Source organism: Lithobates pipiens, unplaced genomic scaffold (genome assembly GCF_037356315.1).
Source record: "Lithobates pipiens isolate NorthernLeopardFrog02 unplaced genomic scaffold, aLitPip1_a1.2 Scaffold_22, whole genome shotgun sequence".
Taxonomy (NCBI): Eukaryota; Metazoa; Chordata; class Amphibia; order Anura; family Ranidae; genus Lithobates; species Lithobates pipiens.
The window spans coordinates 288899869-288918985 of record NW_027507784.1 but is presented as its reverse complement, the minus strand read 5'-3'; the positions used below and the strand labels follow the sequence as shown (position 1 = coordinate 288918985).

Below are 19117 nucleotides of genomic sequence, written 5' to 3'. Positions count from 1 at the left end.
ATTTAAAACGCTCTAAAACTGATATTGGCATGGTACAGGAAACACATTTGAAGGAGGGAAAATTTCCTTACCTTCAAAATAGAAACTTTCCAAATGTCTATCATGCCATAAATCAAGAGGCTAAAACCAAGGGCGTGGCGATTTTAATATCCAATCGAATACCGTGGTTCCTACTGGATAAATGTCAAGAGCCAGGGGGGAGATATTTGTTCCTTAAGGGACTTATAGGACAGGTTAAAGTAACTCTTGCTACAGTCTATGCCCCAAACACATACCAAGATGGATTTTTGAATAAAGCTCTATCAAAATTAATGGAATTCAAGGAGGGAACTCTTATTATTGGGGGGGACTTTAACGTCCCTCTAGACCCAAAATTGGATACCTCTAATAGGACATCATCCGTTTCTGAAAAAATTAGGAAAAATATTCTTCGTAAATTAAATGAACTTCAACTGGTTGATGTATGGAGGGCCTTCCATGCTGAGGAGAGGGATTATACATTCTTTTCAAACCCCCATCAACGGTATTCACGCATCGATTTCTTTTTTCTATCTCAGCGAACATTATCATTAGTACAGGACATACGTATAGGAAATATAACATGGTCTGACCATGCGCCAGTAACGATTAATATCCTCTTGAAGGATGCTCTATATAAAACGGACTGGAACTGGAAAATGAATGAAAGCCTTTTACAACGTCCTGAAATCCAAGAAGAGATAATTAAAGAAATCGATTCGTATTTCAAAATTAATGATAATGGAGAGACTGAAATGGGGATAGTGTGGGAAGCCCATAAAGTAGTAATTAGAGGAATCCTAATAAAACATGGGTCCCGAATAAAAAGAGCTCGAGAAATGGAAACAGGCAGATTATTGGAAATGATAAGGAAGATAGAGATACAACATAAGAAGACAATGGAGAAGGATATGGGGACAGAATTAGCACATTTAAGAAGACAGTTATCAGATCTCCTCCGATATAAGGTAAGGGCTATTTTACAACAAGAAAGGGGAGTAATATATGAATCAGGTGATAAATGTGGCAAAGTGCTAGCAAGGAAATTAAAAAAACAACGACTCCGTTCATATATACCCTATATCAGGACAAAAGGAAATTCTAAATCCCTAGTACCAAAAGATATTGCAGAGGAATTCAGACAATATTATACTTCATTGTATAATCTTCCAGTTCCCCCCCATTCCTCTTCATCACTAGAGGAATATCTTGAATCCTCACACTTAGCGAAATTGTCATCCTCAGCACGAAGAAAACTTGAATTACCAATAACAACAGAAGAAGTAACCTCGGCAATAAAGATGTTGAGGCAAGGAAGGGCTCCTGGTCCAGATGGATTTTCTCTGCAATATTTTAAAAGTTTTCATTTGCAACTTGTCCCTCATATGGTTAAAACATTTAACATACAAGGGAAAATCAGGCCTCCACCTGTAGAAGCATTAAGGGCACATATCGTACTTATTCCAAAAGAAGGAAAGGATCAATCAATATGCAGTAGCTACCGTCCAATATCATTATTAAATACGGATTACAAAATATTTACAAAGATACTCGCAGCTCGCCTAGAACCGTTTATGACGCAGCTGGTTCATATGGACCAAGTGGGGTTCGTCCCCACACGTGAAGCTAGGGATAGCACAATTAAGGTCCTGAATCTAATTCAATATGTAAATCAGAGGAAGCTGCCGAGTATCTTTGTTAATACAGACGCAGAAAAGGCCTTTGATAGGGTCAGTTGGTCCTTTATGTTAGGAGTTTTAAAGCAGATGGGCCTTGGGGATCGAATGTTGGACTGGATAGCAGGAATATACTCAAAGCCACAGGCACTGGTAAAGGTTAATGGGATAAACTCTGAAAATTTTCAAATATCTAATGGGACACGACAGGGATGCCCCCTGTCGCCTCTTTTATTTGCACTATCATTAGAACCTCTGTTAAATAGAATAAGATGGAACCCCGATATTAAAGGTATCTCTATAGCGGATCAGGAATATAAACTCTCAGCATATGCAGATGATTTATTATTTTCACTTTCTAATCCACAAATATCATTACCCAATTTATTGGGGGAAATTGAGCACTATGGTGTTCTATCTAATTTTAAAATAAATTATGGTAAGTCAGAGGCGATGGGGATATCACTGGGGAATCCCATTCAAAAAAATTTAGAGGATAACTTCAAGTTTAAATGGACAGCCACAGCGCTGAATTATCTAGGGATACAGATCCCACCTAACCTAATAGATGCATACGCATTGAACTTTCCACCCTTATTAAGGGAAATTATTACAAGGTTGAATGAGTGGAATAAATCCTCACATTCCTGGTTTGGAAGAAGTAACATTTTGAAAATGAATATCGTCCCTAAGTTTCTTTATCTGTTTCAGGCACTACCAATCCGGATTCCACTGGCTTTCTTTAGCAAAATTCGGACAATTTTTACAAAGTTCATATGGGCAAGTAAGCACCCTAGGATTAACAGGAAATTACTAACTATGCTTAAAGAAGCGGGTGGAATCGCAGCACCGGACTTATATAAATACTATCAAGCCACCCAGCTGGGTAGAATTGTGGATTGGTGCTGCCATAGAGACAGTAAAAGATGGGTTGCTATGGAACAACAAGTAAGTCCCATCCCCTTAGATAGAGCCTTGTGGTGCGGCACAGCTATACCTCTTATATTAAGAGCTCATCCCTTAGTAGGACCTACGCTCCAGATGGGAATAAAAGTAGTGCGGAATCCCAGAATCTCAACAGTTAAATCTCCTTTATTTCCTATTCTAGGGAACCCACTATTCCCGCCTGGCATGGAACTAGGTATATTTAGAAATTTAAGAGAGAAGGGTTGTTTCCAGGCATTACACTTTTTGAGATCTAAAAAATGGCCATCAATAGAAACGCTAATGCAACCAGGAGGACAATATGAATTACCCCTCTGGCAGGCGCTACAAGTTAAACATTTTTTGGACACCTTAGGACCGGCTAAGGATTTTGATCGTCCACTTACTAAGTTTGAAAAGTACTGTGAAAATAAGGAGCCCCTTTCCCATATTATCTCCAAAATATATGCATTGCTAATTTCTCCTTTGGAGGATAATGACATAGTGAGTTTGGATAAATGGGAAAGAGATCTCGGACAAACTTTTACCCCGACTCAACGTCAGAAAATAATACACTTGACTTTGAAATCATCCAGGTGTGTTAAGATACAGGAACTAAATTACAAAGTACTAATGCGTTGGTATTATACTCCATCACGAATGCATACCTTTTTTCCAGAGACATCAGATAAATGTTGGAGATGTGGTAAGGAGAGAGGCACTATTGCCCATATTTTTTGGTATTGTCCAATGATCAGACAGTTCTGGGAAGAAGTTCAGAAAATCTCTCAATTGTTTACTGAGTATCATCTCGAGGAAGATCCGGCCTTCTTCCTATTACAATGTACACATATTCCATTAGAGAGATATAAGAATTCAATGTTATGCCATCTGGTGAATGCAGCTAAAAGCTGCATAACCATTCGTTGGAAAGAAAAGGGAGCACCGCGAATTTCACAATGGTTAAACAAAGTAAGGAAAATTGGGATCATGGAAAATTTGATCCCTATGCCCTCTGAGGAAAGGGAAGCCATAGCGCAAATCTGGGCTCCATGGGAGATTTTTTTACAGTCAGAGGAGGGGAAGAGGTTGATTGGAGAAGAAATTGAAGATTAGGTGAGCTGGTTGAGTAATGTAAACTAAACCCGCCGGTGGGTGGGATTGATCTCTCCCCCCCTCCCCCCTTTATCCCCCCTTTATTCCCCCTTTTTTTTTTTTTTTTTTTGTTTTTTTTTTTTTTTTTTTTTTGTTTGTTTGTTTGTTTGTTTGTTTTTGTTTTTGTTGGACCACTATGAGGAATAGATACTATATACTGTATTGGATATTGTACTGATACTGTCTTGTTTTTGTTTTGTTCATAAAAAGGGCAGGAATGCATTATGTTGTACTTCATTGATTAATGATGTTGTTTTGTATTCTTGCAAAGAAATAAAGAATTATAAAAAAAAGAAATGCTGGGGTACCAAGGATAGGAAGGAGCGGACTGGGAATTCTTGAAATAGATGTTTTCCTGAATACTCTTTTAGTTATTCGTAATGTCTCCCCTAGTATTGGATGTTTTCTCAATCCCATTGGTATTTCTGTATCTGGAATCCACACTAATCCTTCCAATGGGATATCTGTCGCTGCTTGTTCTGTCTGTATCCACGGTTTTTCGTTTTTAAGCCTACACCATTCCACTACTCTAGTTAAGTGTGTGAAAACCTGTCTCATCATGAGTGCCCAATTACGCCTGCCCTTTCCACCCAGTTCCTTCATTCATAGAAGCCCTTACCACAGCTTCTATGAATGAAACACAATCTATGGACGGAGGGGGTGGACCTTTCCACACTTAATCTGTTTCATTTCATAAATATACAAAAAAAAATACAAAATAAAGAAATAAATTAAAAGTAGCTGGTTTTATTTTAGAAAAATTAGCAAAAGCAGGAGTCAAATTGATCCACTTATCCTTACTGACCATATTACATACCCCAACCGTCCTAGAGCTCTGTCCTAAGAACTGAGGTGGCTCTTTACTGATTTCTTACTAGATAACAGGAAACACCAGAAATCTAGATTTACATGACTTGTCCCCTTTATGATCTAACAGCTTTGAAATCAACTTCCTCAACGATTCAGAAGACCAGACCGCTTTCCATTTAAAATCCTGCTTTGCTGAAGACACCATTATCTGCAACTCCTTTTTGTCAGGTGACTGGGGACAGGAGGAACAAATTGACCCTTCCCCTTTGGAAGCTAATGAGCCTTTCCAGGTATGAACTGGTCATGAGTCACAATGACAATCAGTGTCCCATTACAAGGATTCTTCATATATTAGCAGTGGAGCTTGTTATAAACCTTATAGCATGCGTCTATACAGAATACTGATCATGCTTCTGATAATGACAAAATGCTAATAGCTTAGTGTCTTTCATTTTTAAATACCTTACAATGCCCTCTGTTTATACTGATATGATTGGCATATTTTAATTTTAATAGGTTGAAAAATAACAGTTTTTGCAATCTACTTGTATAAGCTGTCAATTAGAGTCGGTAGAGCATGAAAATGATTTTGACATTACACCAAAATGAGTTGCTTACAAAGTAGCATACACAGTGAGAGTGAACTTCAAAGTCACGTAGACCTCTATCCTTCCTTCCTTTTATTTCTTTCTGTTTCTCTTTTTTCCCTGCCATATTTCGTCCTCCCTTCCTATCTTTCTTGCCATTTTTTTCCTATATTCCTTGCCCTTTTTTCATCAATTGCCTTCCTTCCTATCTTCCTTTTCCTTCCTTCCTATGTAGCGCTCACCCTCGAAGGAGCAGCTGGTAATTGGGTTCCTCACTCCTGCACAGCCAGGCTACAAGTATTCTCCACGCTTTCTCCAGACACAAGGAACAGTCATTGAGCTTTTGTTTTTAGATTTTATTAGGGGTAATAACTTGAATCTGGAATAGGAATTATGGGATTCCCGACTTTATAGCAACAAAACCAGGGACAACTTCCTCCCTATGTACATGCTTCCAGAACTGTCTTTCTTCCCGAACACTGAGAGCCGGTTCACACAGGGGCAACTCAGATCCGACTTCAGGTCGCCCCTAGTCTCCTTAAGTCGTGCTACATGTAAAAATCAATGTAAGTGAATGAGAGCCGTCTTAATGCACACTACTGAAGTCACTTCGACTTCAGAAAAGGTTCCTGTACTACTTCAATCCGACTTGTAGGCCACCGGTACCCATTGATTTCTCCATTGTAGACACTGATCCCAGTTTCACTGACTGCAGGAACTATCAGCCCACCTGGCTGCTTTTACACTACACTATTTGGTGATCAGACCTCCTCATCCCAAACACCTTTTGTTATTCCGAAGAAATCACTCTGTGTTCCTCTATGCCCCTGTCAAGGTGGTATTTCCTTCCTGTCCTAACGTCTCCCTGCAAGATTTTACTGCGGAATCATCCAGCATATCTCTAGATCATTTGATCAATGCCTTTTTGATCCCAGACTGTGGATCCAATAATTTTGGTGAGTGGGGACACCAAAGGAGAAGCCGCTTCACTGATTCAAAAGTTTTGGAGCACCGTTGCACTTTTCACTGAAGCACCTGAGAAATGTTTTTGTTTTCTCTTAACATTGATACATTAGGCACTGTGTATTAGGATGTATATTGCTTGATATAGGCTGCTAGCGCTGTTTTATATATTTCCCATTGTTTAAGGTTGTAGCAATTTGTGCAGCAGCTGCGGTCTTCCTATAAATTTTTATACATTTTTGTTCATTCATATCTCACTATTTGAGTTAACTCTCCGGCGCGAGTTTTTGAATTAGATATATATTACTTCTACACTAGCCCACCTGGCTGCTACTGAAGATTTCCCAGGTCAAGGTAAGGGAAATATTTAAGCACAATGCTGTCTTCCAGAAAAGCTTGCTACATGTGACAGGGTTCTCCTTAACTGCTTCAGCCCCGGGAGATTTTACCCCCTTTCTGACCAGAGCACTTTTTGCGATTCGGCACTGCGTCGCTTTAACTGACAATTGCGCGGTCGTGCGACGTGGCTCCCAAACAAAATTGACGTCCTTTTTTTCCCATAAATAGAGCTTTCTTTTGGTGGTATTTGATCACTCCTGCGGTTTTTATTTTTTGCGCTATAAACAAGAAAAGAGCGACAATTTTGAAAAAAACGCATAATTTTTTACATTTTGCTATAATAGATATCCCCAAAAATATATATAAAAAAAACATTTTTTTTCCTCTGTTAAGGCCGATAAGTATTCTATTTTTGGTAAAACAAAATTGCAATAAGCGTTTATTTATTGGTTTGCACAAAAGTTATAGCGTTTACAAAATAGGGGATAGTTTTATGGCATTTTTATTAATATTTTTTTTACTAGTAATGGCGGCGATCTGCGATTTTTATTGTGACTGCAGCATTATGGACATTTTTGACACATTTTTTGGGACCATTGTCATTTATACAGCAATCGGTGCTATACAAATGCACTGATTCCTGTGTAAATGACACTGGCAGTGAAGGGGTTAACCACTAGGGGGCAGGGTAAGGGTTAAGTGTGTCCTGGGGCGTGTTTATAACTGTGGGGAGCGTGGCTACATGTGACACGTCACTGATCTCTGCTCCCAATCACAGGGAACAGAGATCAGTGACAGTGTCACTAGGCAGAACGGGGAGATGCTTGTTTACATTAGCATCTCCCCGTTCTTCCTCCCTGTGAGACAATCGCAATCTGACTCTCGGAGGTCCCGGCATGGCGGCAAATTTAAAGGGACATACCTGTACGCCCATTTGCCTGTCTGTGCCATTCTGCTGACGTACATTGGGGTGCGCCAGTCGGGAACCGGTTAAGGGCTACCGACAGTCTCCTCAGCACTCCATCTTCCAGACGACTCTCAGCCAGCATGACTCATCCATATTTAAGAGCTTGCTTAGCCACCATGCCAGGCCCACTGCCTAGGGATTGGCCAAACCCCCTAAGTATGCAGATCAACCCTCATAGCCTCTGCCCTCCAGTTTTCAGGATGTTCTCTAATTTTACAGAACCAGAGTGAGGCACCAGAGACCTGCCTGTATGGGTCATCCAGCCCTGAACTGCAGTAAACGTTTGACCCAGATTTAAAGACTAATTTTATCATGAGCCAAAACATAAATTTGCCTGCACTACCAAACTAGAGGGTTCTACACCTATCTTCCTTCCTCCCTCCCTATCCTTTTTCTTCCATCTTTCCTTCCTCCCTTGTTCCATTTTCTCTTCCCTTATCTTTTTTTCATCCCTATCCTTCTTACCCTTCTTTTCTTCCTTCCTCCCTTCTAATCTTTCTTCTTTTGAAGCTTTCTTTCCTACTTTCCTTTTTTCCTATGCTTCATTAACACTACCCCCCGCAGGGGCTGCTGGTAACGGTGCACAGCTAAGCACTTTGCATTCTTTCACTTGCAACCGGACATAAGAAGTCAGTCTCTGGGCTTTTTTTTTGTTATTTTAATTAGGGATAATAACTTGGATAGGGTAGAGAGGATGCCCAACTTGACCAAAAAAAAATTATTGGGGACATCTCTGTTCAAAACAAGGATCCTGGACTGTTCTTTCCTAGACACCCTCAGTCCCTAAGAATCAGCAGCAAAAGTCCCTTGAGGAATAGGAGCTCTTGGTTCCCTTTAAAAAATAGCACAACATGTTGTAAACTGCATGCAGGAGTATCTCCTCTCCTTTGTGAACTGCTCCCAGTTCCACTGCCTGCAGGAGCTACCAGCCCACCTGGCTGCTTCAAAGATTTCCCAGGGAAAGGGATAGAGAGAGTTAAGCATAGCTCTGTCCTCCTGAAAGCTTGCTACATGTGGTAGTCTTTCCCTTTGTGAAACCCTGTGAATCCCTGTTTGTGCTGACACTCTTAGCCCTTGTACACACGATCGGACATTCTGACAACCAAATCCGTTGGATTTTGTCCAACGGATTTTGTCCGAAACTGTTGCATACACACGGTCGGACAAAGTTGTCAGAAAATCCGATTGTACATAACGGGATGTTATTTCGTTACGACGGGACTAAGTTCAGGCTAGTAGCCAATAGCTTTGGTCTAGGAATTGGATCTGAGCATGCGTTGCACTTTGTCCGTCGGAGTATGCTACACATGATCGGAGTATGTCTGATCGGAGCATTTTGTCGGAAAATTTTACGGACAAATTGGAAAACTTGGTCCGTCGGATACTCCGACGGAAACAGTCCGATGGAGACCACACACAGTCGGATTATCCGACAAAACGGTCCGATAGGACACATTCCGTCGGAATCTCCGACCGTGTGTACAAGGGCTTAGTGTTGGGCGAATGGCTCAGCCTGAGCATGCGTTTGGGCCAAACATTGGCTGTTCGTCCTGTTTGAGGAACACCCAAATTTGCAGGGTGTTCGGCGGGTGTTCACCCCACCGAATGCCCTGCAATGCACTGCGTGCAGCACAGTGCATTCTGCGCCCAATCAGGGAGCAGTAGAAGCTGGTTGCTCCTTAACAACCGATGAGTCAACAGCTGCCAATGGGCTTCCCGCTGGCAGCTGAATAAAAAAAAAAACATTTGCCGGTAAAAAAACTGTACAAAATTGACCGGAGGGGGACCCACACTGTTTTTCTTTTTTTTTTTAAGTAGCCGGGTGCTGGCAATTGCAACCGAGAGTCAATTTGAATGTGATTTGACTTGTTTTTTTCTTTAGAAATGTAAGTTTTGTGGCTGCATGTTCTATGCATGCTACAGATGTGCCACTTTACAGGCAGACCCCCCCTCCCCCCCAAACCCCCCCCCCCCCCCCCCCCGGCCACACGACACTATATTTAAAGGCATTTTTCATTTTTATTGTTGCATTTTAAACGTAATTAAATTCACTGCTGCTGAATAAACAATTTATTTAAAAAATAATTTGTTTGCATCGGTACATGTCCCCCAGGGCAGTATCCGAACCCCCATGTGCCTTTTATGGCCAATTACTTGCATACAAGCCTTCAAAATGGGGGCTTTTGATTTTTCCTGTTCGGCTCCCATAGACTTCAATGAAGTTCACTGTTCGGGTTAGAATTTTTCCCCTGTTCGGGAGTTCTGCTGCAAACCGAACAGGGGGGTGTTGGGCCCATCTCTACCTACTCTGTCCTCTTTGATCTCTGCTGCTCCTTTGCCAAGACTCTTTCTCAAACTATAATGCTGATATGATTTTCCCAAGCCACCTTGAGCCCAGTCCAGAGTCAGAGCCCCCCAGTCCTTTGGGGCCCCTTCCTAGACCACCGACAGCCTCCTCAGCACTCCATCTTCCACCCAACTCCCCTGCTGGCTAGGCTCTTCCATATTTATTTAGGGGTGATCCATTTACCTTGCCACGACACTTTGCCTGGGGATTGGTCAGATTGCCTTAAATATGCAGATCAGGACCTCCTGGCCTCCGCCCACTGGCTTCCAGAAGCATCTACAAGCTTCTAGATTCAGGGGGAATTACCAGAGATCTCCATCCAGCCTGACCTGGAGTGACCTGACCCAATTTCAGACTCAAATAGCTTACCATGAGTCAAGCATACATTTATCTACACTAGCGCTAGTAGCACACTAAAGGCTACACTTCTTACCCCTTTTTTCTTCTCTCTATCTTTCCTCCCTTCATCTCGTTGTTTCGTCTATTTCTTTTCTTCCTTCCTATCCTCTTTACCCTAAGACTTCCTCCATTCCTTCTTCTTTTCCTATCTGATTTTTTCTCTTTCCTCCCTATTATCCTTACCTACCTTTGCTACCACCTTTCCTTTCTTCTCTTTCTTTCCTTCCTTCCTGGTTTTACCAATGTTTCTCTAATGGGACTTTAAGGGTAACCAAAAGACTTGTAACAAGTTTATTAAAAAAAAAAGTTTTATTGCAATCTTTAAAAGATATATATCCAGCAATAAAATCCATATTGGTATTGAAAACAATATGCTTGAAATTTTAAGTAGTACACCCAGGCTGATCCCTACTGTACAACCAAAATATTTCTGATTTAGCAGCTAGTCCATGTACTGGGAACTCCAACGCATTTCAGATTTGTTATATTCAACATTCTTCTTCAGGGATAATGTACCACAAGCATATGTACAACACCATCTTTCATACCAAACATCCTTCTATATCATCACACACAGGCAGATCGCTTTAAGGGAACCCAAGGATGCACTAAGACTGCACGGGCCAGGCCAGCTGTTAATAGAATCCAACATCTATTAGCCCTTGTACACACGGTCGGAGAATCCGTCGGAATATGTCCCATCGGACCGTTTTGTCGGATAATCCGACTGTGTGTGGTATGCATCGGACTGTTTCCGTCAGAATATCCATCGGACCAAATTTTCCAACTTGCTGGAAATATTTTCCGACAAACTGGTCCGATCGGACATACTCCGATCATATGTAGAGAATTCCGATCGGACAAAGTGCCACGCATGCTCAGATCAAATTCCTAGATCAAAGCTATTGGCTACTAGCAGGAACGTAGTCCCATCGTAACGAAATTACGTCATCACGTTCTGAAAGATCGGATTTTCCGACAACTTTGTCCGACCGTGTGTATGCAACAGTTTCAGACACAATCCGTCAGACAAAATCCGTCAGACAAAATCCGTCGGATTTGGTTGTTGAAATGTCCGACCGTGTGTACAAGGGCTTAGAGGTTTCCAAAATACATATCTAAGATCTGTAGGACACCTCCAATGTTCCTGTAAGGGAAACAACAACTTCTGCTACATATATCTTTTAAGGATTGTAATAAAACCTTTTTTTTTTCTTTTTTTTGATAATCTTTTTATCCTTCATGCCCATTCTTTTCTCCTACCTTTCCTTCCTCCTTTACTATCTTCCATTCTCTTTCATTAATAATGTTCATTCCTCCTTTCTCCCTCCCTTTTCTCTGTGTAATACATAGTAATATATACTATTGATACTATTAGTTGCCGTCAAGCTCAATAATCTGTAATTCATTCATTCCAGATTGAAATCCACTCAGACAGGGAACATTTCCAGGTGTTCATAAATGACAGCATGAGCATCCAATATTGCCACCGAATGAAGCACTTCTCTGGCATAACCAAACTGCGGATTCTGAATGACATTAACATTTCCTCTGTGGAGATCACTAAGCGTGAAATGAATGAGTAGTATTGCCAAGCCTGAAAGACCTGTTCAGTACAAGATGCAATGTACAATGTCAGTACCCCAATGTGACCAATCAGAATCTGGCCTCAAATCTTCTTGGCTGTGATGGTTATGGCATCTTGTATTATTGCTCTGTGTTCTGTTTTATTGATTTACCCAGAAAATCTATACACCTCCTAAGTTATATCATTTGAAAATGGCCTCAGATTGCATGCACACCTCCTGCCATTAACAATATGTTATTTGTAATAATGATAAAAATAAAAAAGTTTCTTTTAGATTGGTTGTAGATTGGGCTTTTTTTTTCCAATCTGATGAATAATGTCTAAACTTTTTTTTTTCAAAATGCCAAAGATCAAATTTAATTAGACAGGATTTTTTTTTCAGCACACACATTATGTTACTAATCACAATCACTACAGCCAACTATGTTCAGGAAAATTATTGTTGGAATTTTAGAACATCATCTTGTGTATTCAGGCTTATCTTGATTAGATTAGACACTGTCCCAACTTTGGTCAAGACTTAAAAAGTGGAACTAAAGGCAAGTTTTACTCACCTTTCCTCCAATGAACATGACCACATTTACAGAAAAATTGTAAAGGTGAACTAACACCAGACACCTCTTCTCCCCACACCGCCACCAATCTCTGCTGTACTTACCTCTGGGGTTGCTAAGCTGTCAGCACTGCTGCAACTGCTTCACCGGTCCAGGGATTTAAAATCTCCACTCTTCTCTCTCTCTTCTCTATCAGCAGGAAGGACCGTAAGTATTGTGATTGGTCAGCACCATCACATTTCTTCTGTAAAAGTGAGCTAACCCTTTAAACAAAGAAGAGAAATCAAGTGTGAAAATCATTAACAATTCAAACATAAATGTATCTTTTTATACGAAAATATTTTGGGAGATCTCCCCCCCCCCCCCCCCCATTGCTTTCACCCCCTCACTAACATTCTGCAATAATTTGTTAAAGACCTTTTTCACTTTCCGGCATGTGTTCCTTTGATGGCACCTATTCTGGAAGTGGAGACATGTGGTCCATGCCCACCACGATCTTTCTGGTTTCTGCCCTGCTCTTCATTATAACATTATCAAGCTGCTGTATTCTTTTGGATCCTATAGGAGAATCCCACCATTGGACAGCCAATCAAATGTGTCCATGTCAATTGAGCTGCGACGTGGACGCCTGCAGAGGGACTCTGCTACTCTGCAGTTCAGAAGATGGATTACACTGCATGCCACACAATTACTGATTATGGGCATTTAGAGTAATTTTTCTTTTATTTTGACAGGTGATTAGCTAAAGGGGCAGCGTGGAGAGTAAACTTCGGCCAGATGTAAGTTTTACTAAAACAGATCAGTAATAGATCAATAACAGCACTATGTTCAGCAATTTTGTATGTGTGTGGCTACCCTGAATAGGAAGATAACTGTTCTAAGAGACAAAATGTCAAAGTTTATTTAGAGGATGTGATTTTATGTATTTAGGGTACATTAGGTTGTATTTAGGTTGTGTTCCTTGTATTTGCATTTTCTATGTATTTGCATGACTGAGGCTCTGATTATCTATAAAACATTAAACACTTGACCAACCCCCCCTTCCAAAATGACATTTAATTTGGAATTGAATTGGTCATAGCAGAATTTTATTACAAACCATTAAATACAACATTCACAAGAAAACAAGTTTAATGCATATAATACAGTCAATGCATAACAAATAAAGCAACCTCAGCTTATGCCCAATCTAAGATCTTTGAAGGCCTATATACTCACAATTAACCGATTGTATCTGCCAACCAACCAATGGCCCCCAGTAGCAACTGCACCAGCTCAGGGACAATTACCACTTACGTACTTCCAGATAGAACCTAATTAATACCCCAATGTTACCACCGTATTGCTAGGTAGGGACACCCACACCTCAGCCCAACCCACAATTTTCTACAATTACTTAACCAGCACCCCCTTCAAAGACCCAATAGACCCCCTGTAGACCCCCTGTAAACCTCCTGCCACAGCACACAAGCGTGACACCTTACACACATGTTGCCCCCAAAGCGGAAGGCCTGCTGCATACCCTCCTGCAAAAAAATTGCTACCTCCTAGTTCACCTTTTTCCTTGCTTTGTTGATCTTTTCAACAGAGTGAGCCATACACCACGCATGCCTGGCAACTATATCGGACTACACAACTCAGCTTGACCCAACAGCACAATAAGTTACAATAAATAAGGGCGCACATATTACCAAAATCTGACCGATTCCCACCGCTCAAATTGCTGAATGACCTGGTCATTAAGTCCCTATCGGACTGCTTCCATTGCCACCCCAATCCAAAAGTAATGAGAAGAACAGTTGTCTACACTCCAACCAGCAGACAACAGGCATTTCCTGAACACCGCCCTTAACTGGAATCGAGACATTGCTGTTTCTTCCACATGCATAAAGAAAACTTCCGGAAGATTTGCCCAAAACGATGAAAACAACCCACAACCCGAACAGGGAAAATTGGAGAAGAGGGAACCCCATACCTCAATCCAAGAACCCCTCCCCAACTGATCAGTGTTAGATTTTCTTAACAGAATACCCAATGTAGTGTCCGGTAAGCACACATCCTGTACGCTCAAACCACCCTCACCACTTTTGTTAAGGTTTACCAATTTCCCTACCCAAAAAGCCCCCCAAAAAACTGGCCAGCACAAAGATGGCCCAGAACAAGGCAACCTCATAGGCGGAAAAAACACATGTACATCATCATCCTTACGAGAACACCCACCATCCTCATTCACCAGATCACTCCATTCCTGACACACTCCGCAATATGAGGACCAAGTTGATGCACATTCTGAATGACAAATTGAGAACTTGGAAGCGGCAATGCAATGCTCCACAGCTGCTTAAGGCATGGAATTCCATGCTGCTCCGCTTCCAGTGCCAACTGATGGCATCTATCCCACTGGAAACGAGACAAAGAATCAGCCAGGAGTTATCAACTCCTGGAACGTGCACAATTCCATGGAGAGTACAATGGGAAAACAGTTCCTGAACAGCCAAATTACACACTAAACTAACCTCTCTCCATTACACTAGCCAACCAACTCTCAGCACTTCAACAACCCTGACAGCAGGTTTCATAACCAGCAGTGCCCACTGCATCAGTGAACTGTTCTAGATCAAAATTGGAAATCACCTACTCCAGCCAAAGAGAGAGATCATTGTAAGAAACCAGAAATTAGTCCCACACTTGTAAGTCCTCACGCTGATCCTGCCCCAGCCCAATATAAGGATGTGGTCCCTTAATGCCAGCTGTAGCAGCTGCCAGTCATCTACAAAAAATGTGGCCCTTGGGCATACTGCAACAAGAAAAATTAAACGTACCCAAGAGAGATTGCACAGCATGAAGTTTCATTTAAAGTTTTTTTTTTGCCTAGCCCAGAGGCAGAAACCAAACCCTTCAGATCTTCAAGTTTGTCCAACGGCAAACGACATTCCACAGTGTCGATGGCAATACCCAGAAACCACAACTCAGCCCTTTGTCTTGTTAGGGACCAATGGCACACCAAAAAAACTGGATAATATGATAAACTGTTGCCAAAAGTGTGGCATAAATAGTACTTCCAGCAGGCCCTATGCACAAGAAATCATCTAAGTCACAAATGACTGAATTAGGCCAGAAGCACCCCAAACCGCCCATTCCTAAAAGGAACTCAACATTTCAAACAACAAGCAAGAAATGGCACAGCCCATTGGCAAACATCTATCAACAAAATTCTGCTCTTGCCATTTGCACTCCAACAGATGGCAACAACTAGGATGTACTGTCAACCTACGAAAGGCTGTCGCAATATCAGTTTTGGCCAACAACGTACCTTTACCTACCTAGGAACCCACGACACTGCCTTATCAAAAGAAGTATAGGACACCATGCAAAGCTCCAGATCAATGGCATCATTCTCTGAACCCCCTTTAGGATGTGACAAGTGATGAATGAGGCGTAACTTAGTCAGTTCTTTTTTGGGGATATACCCAAAGGGGAAATACCTGTGGTGAATCAAAAGGGGGCCAGCCATGCGACCCAAGGCAACTACTTTGAAAAGTTTTCCTAAAAATTACCACTGGAAGTAAACAAGATGACTTCAAGTTCTCAGCCATAGCAGGAACAACCAGCAACTGACAGGGTATCAGAAAAACCCCCACGAGAAACGCAGCTGCAACACACAAGCTTCCTTCCTGTTAGCCCTTGTACACACGGTCGGACATTCTGACAACAAAATCAATCGGATTTTGTCCGAAACTGGTGTTGCATACACACGGTAGGACAAAGTTGTCGGAAAATCCAATCATTCAGAACGTGATGACATTCGTTCGTTACGACGGGACTACGTTCAGGCTAGTAGCCAATAGCTTTGGTCTCGTAATTTGATCTGAGCATGCGTGGCACTTTGTCCAATCGGAATTCTCTACAAACAACCGGACAAAGTCCGATCGGATCATGTTGTCGGAAAATTATATATCCAGCTCTCAAACTTTGTTGGTCGGACATTCCTACGGAAAAAGTCCAACGGAGCCCATACACGGTCGGATTATCTGACAACACAGTCCGATGGACATTTTCCGTCGGAATTTCCTACCATGTGTACAAGGGCTTAGAATAACACTTTAGGAAAGATGCCATCTTTTCTCCCTTCACTTCCCCATTTCCAGCGTCACCTCCTTTTCCGCGCTTGAAGCATCTGAACAGTCATGAGACCCTCCACACCCTGAATAGTCATGAGGTAAACAGAACGCGATGCCAAACTTGCAAGATCCGGCATTGAATTGCCAACATAACCCTTTGCAGCCATTTGTGAAGAGGCTGCCGCACCCTCGGCCCCATCCTGAAAGGGAGAAACCAAACTCTGTAGAGACTACATTAGTTTCATCCAGAGAATGACGTTTTTGTGGTCCCACCGTAAAGGGGGCTGGACTGCCTTGTGCCACCAAAATTGCTCGTCATAGCGAAACCAAGCAACCCCAGCATAGACTCGCTGGGCTTCGCTAATAGGGTCCAGCATCAGCATACCAAGACATTTTGGATGATTTTATGCTTCAATCTTTGTGGAAACAGTTTGGGGATGGCCCTTTCCTGTTCCAACATGACTGCGCACCAGTACACAAAGCAAGGTCCATAAAGACATGGATGAATGAGTTTGGGTGGAGGACCTTGACTGGCCTGCACCGAGCCCTGACCTCAACCCGATAGAACACCTTTGGGATGAATTAGAGCAGAGACTGCGAGCCAGACCTGCTTGTCCACATCAGTGCCTGACATTTACAAATGCGCTTTTGGAAGAATGGTCAAACATTCCCATAGACACACTCCAAAACCTTGTGGACAGCCATCCCAGAAGAGTTGAAGCTATTATAGCTGCAAAGGGTGGGCCAACTCAATATTGAACCCTACGCACTAAGACAAGGATGCGTGTAAAGGCAGGCATTCCAATTCAAGAAATTTTCACCACATGTCGGTAACAAACCATACAAGCCATACATACAAAGAAACCAAAACAAATAAGTTCAGAAATGAAGTTATGTTTAATAAAATAGAATGACACAGGGAAAAAGTATTGAGCATGCTTACTAAAATTTATTTAACCACTTCAGTACAGGGAACTTTCAACCCCTTCCTGCCCAGACCAATTTTCAGCTTTTAGTGCGCTCACACTTTGAATGACAATTTCTCAGTCATACTACACTCTACCCAAACAAAAGTTTTTTCATTTTTTTCACACAAATATAACTTTCTTTTGGTGGTATTTAATCACCACTGGGTTTTTTCTTTTTTGAGATATAAGTGAAAAAAGAGCGAAAATCTTGATAAAAAACATTCTTTTTTTCGTTTCTAATATAAAGTTTTGCAAATAAGTAATTTTTGTTCATAAATGTGGGCCAAAATTTATACTGCTACATATCTTTGGTAAAAATAACCCAAATTAGTGGATATTATTTAGTCTGTGTGAAAGTTATAGAGCCTAGAAGCTATGGTACAATCTATAAAAAATTGATCACACCTGATGTACTGCATTTCTAGAGGCCCTGAAATGTCAGGACAGTATAAATACCCCCCAAATGACCCCTTTGTGGATAGTAGACAGTCAAAGGTATTTAGTAATGCCCTGTACACACAATTGGACTTTCTGACGGAAAATGTGCGATCGTATTGTGTTGTGGGAAAATCTGATAGTGTGTGGGCTCCATCTGATTTTTTCAGTCGAAATTTCCGATACACAAAGTTTGAGAGCTGGATCTGAAATTTTCCGACAACAAAATCCGATCGTTTAAATTCTGATCGTGTGTAGACAATTCAGACGAACAAAGTGCCACGCATGCTCAGAATAAATTAGGAGACAAAAGCTATTGGCTACTGGCCTCTTTATAGTCCCGTTGTACGTCTTGTACGTCACCTCGTTCTGAACGATTGGATTTTCCAACAACTTTGTGCGAACGTGTGTATGTAAGACAAGTTTGGGCCAAAATCCATCGGAAAAAATTGGACGTAATGTCCAACGGAGTGTATGGGGCATAAGAGGCATGGTGAGTTTTTTTAAGTTTTAATTTTTCCTACAATTTTTGGGAAAATTAAGAAATTAATTTTGTTTTACACAAAATTGTCATAATAACAAGTTATTTCTCACACACATCCTATGCATACTTGCAATTACAACCCAAAATACATTCTGCTACTCCTCCTGAGTATGAACATACCTCCCAACTTTTGAACTTCATTTTAGGTACATGCAGTGAGCGTATCGTGCCACGGCAAAAAAGTGGATGTGGCCAAACATGATAGTGGAAGGGGGTTAAGGGCCATTGTTAAACAAAATCTGGGTTAACTTGTACCTATAAAATATGCTTTGATGGCTGTGCCACAAGCTGGAGTCTCAGGGATACATATAACCCTCAACACAATTATTTAAAAATCCCTTCCAGTACATCTGGGTTTGTATATACTGAATAGACAGAGAGCTTAAAAGAGAGGATTATGAAAGACCTGAGGAACCTAGGATGGAGCCAGAGAATAAGTAAAAATTATGGTATAATAGTGGGAGTGGCTTAAAGAGGGATGATTAACCACTTCAGCCCTGGAAGATTTGGCTGCTCAATGACCAGACCATTTTTTTCTATAGCCTCTGCTATCCTGCGTAAAGGAGCCGACGTACAGCCACGTCAGTTTGAGGGATCGTGGCAACCTACCGCAGTATAATGACGGCAACTGGTCAGCAAGTGGTTAAACAGAGGCTGAGCCTTGTTGTTTTATACAGTGCAGCATTGCTTTAACAAATGAACATCAGAAGGAAATCTTATCT

General features: G+C 41.4%; 1 protein-coding gene across 2 annotated transcripts in view; it reads left to right on the top strand.

Annotated features, from left to right (window-relative positions):
* The window catches only part of GRIFIN (galectin-related inter-fiber protein), a 102982-nt gene extending 90936 nt beyond the window's left edge, over positions 1–12046 (top strand). For both annotated transcript variants that reach the window (XM_077449148.1, XM_077449149.1), the window contains exons 3-4: positions 4711–4873; positions 11604–12046. In XM_077449148.1, coding sequence (XP_077305274.1) covers positions 4711–4873; positions 11604–11771 — 331 coding nt within the window. In that variant the 3' untranslated portion in view covers positions 11772–12046. The remainder of the gene's footprint in view (positions 1–4710; positions 4874–11603) is intronic.
* The last annotated feature ends 7071 nt before the right edge of the window (positions 12047–19117 follow it).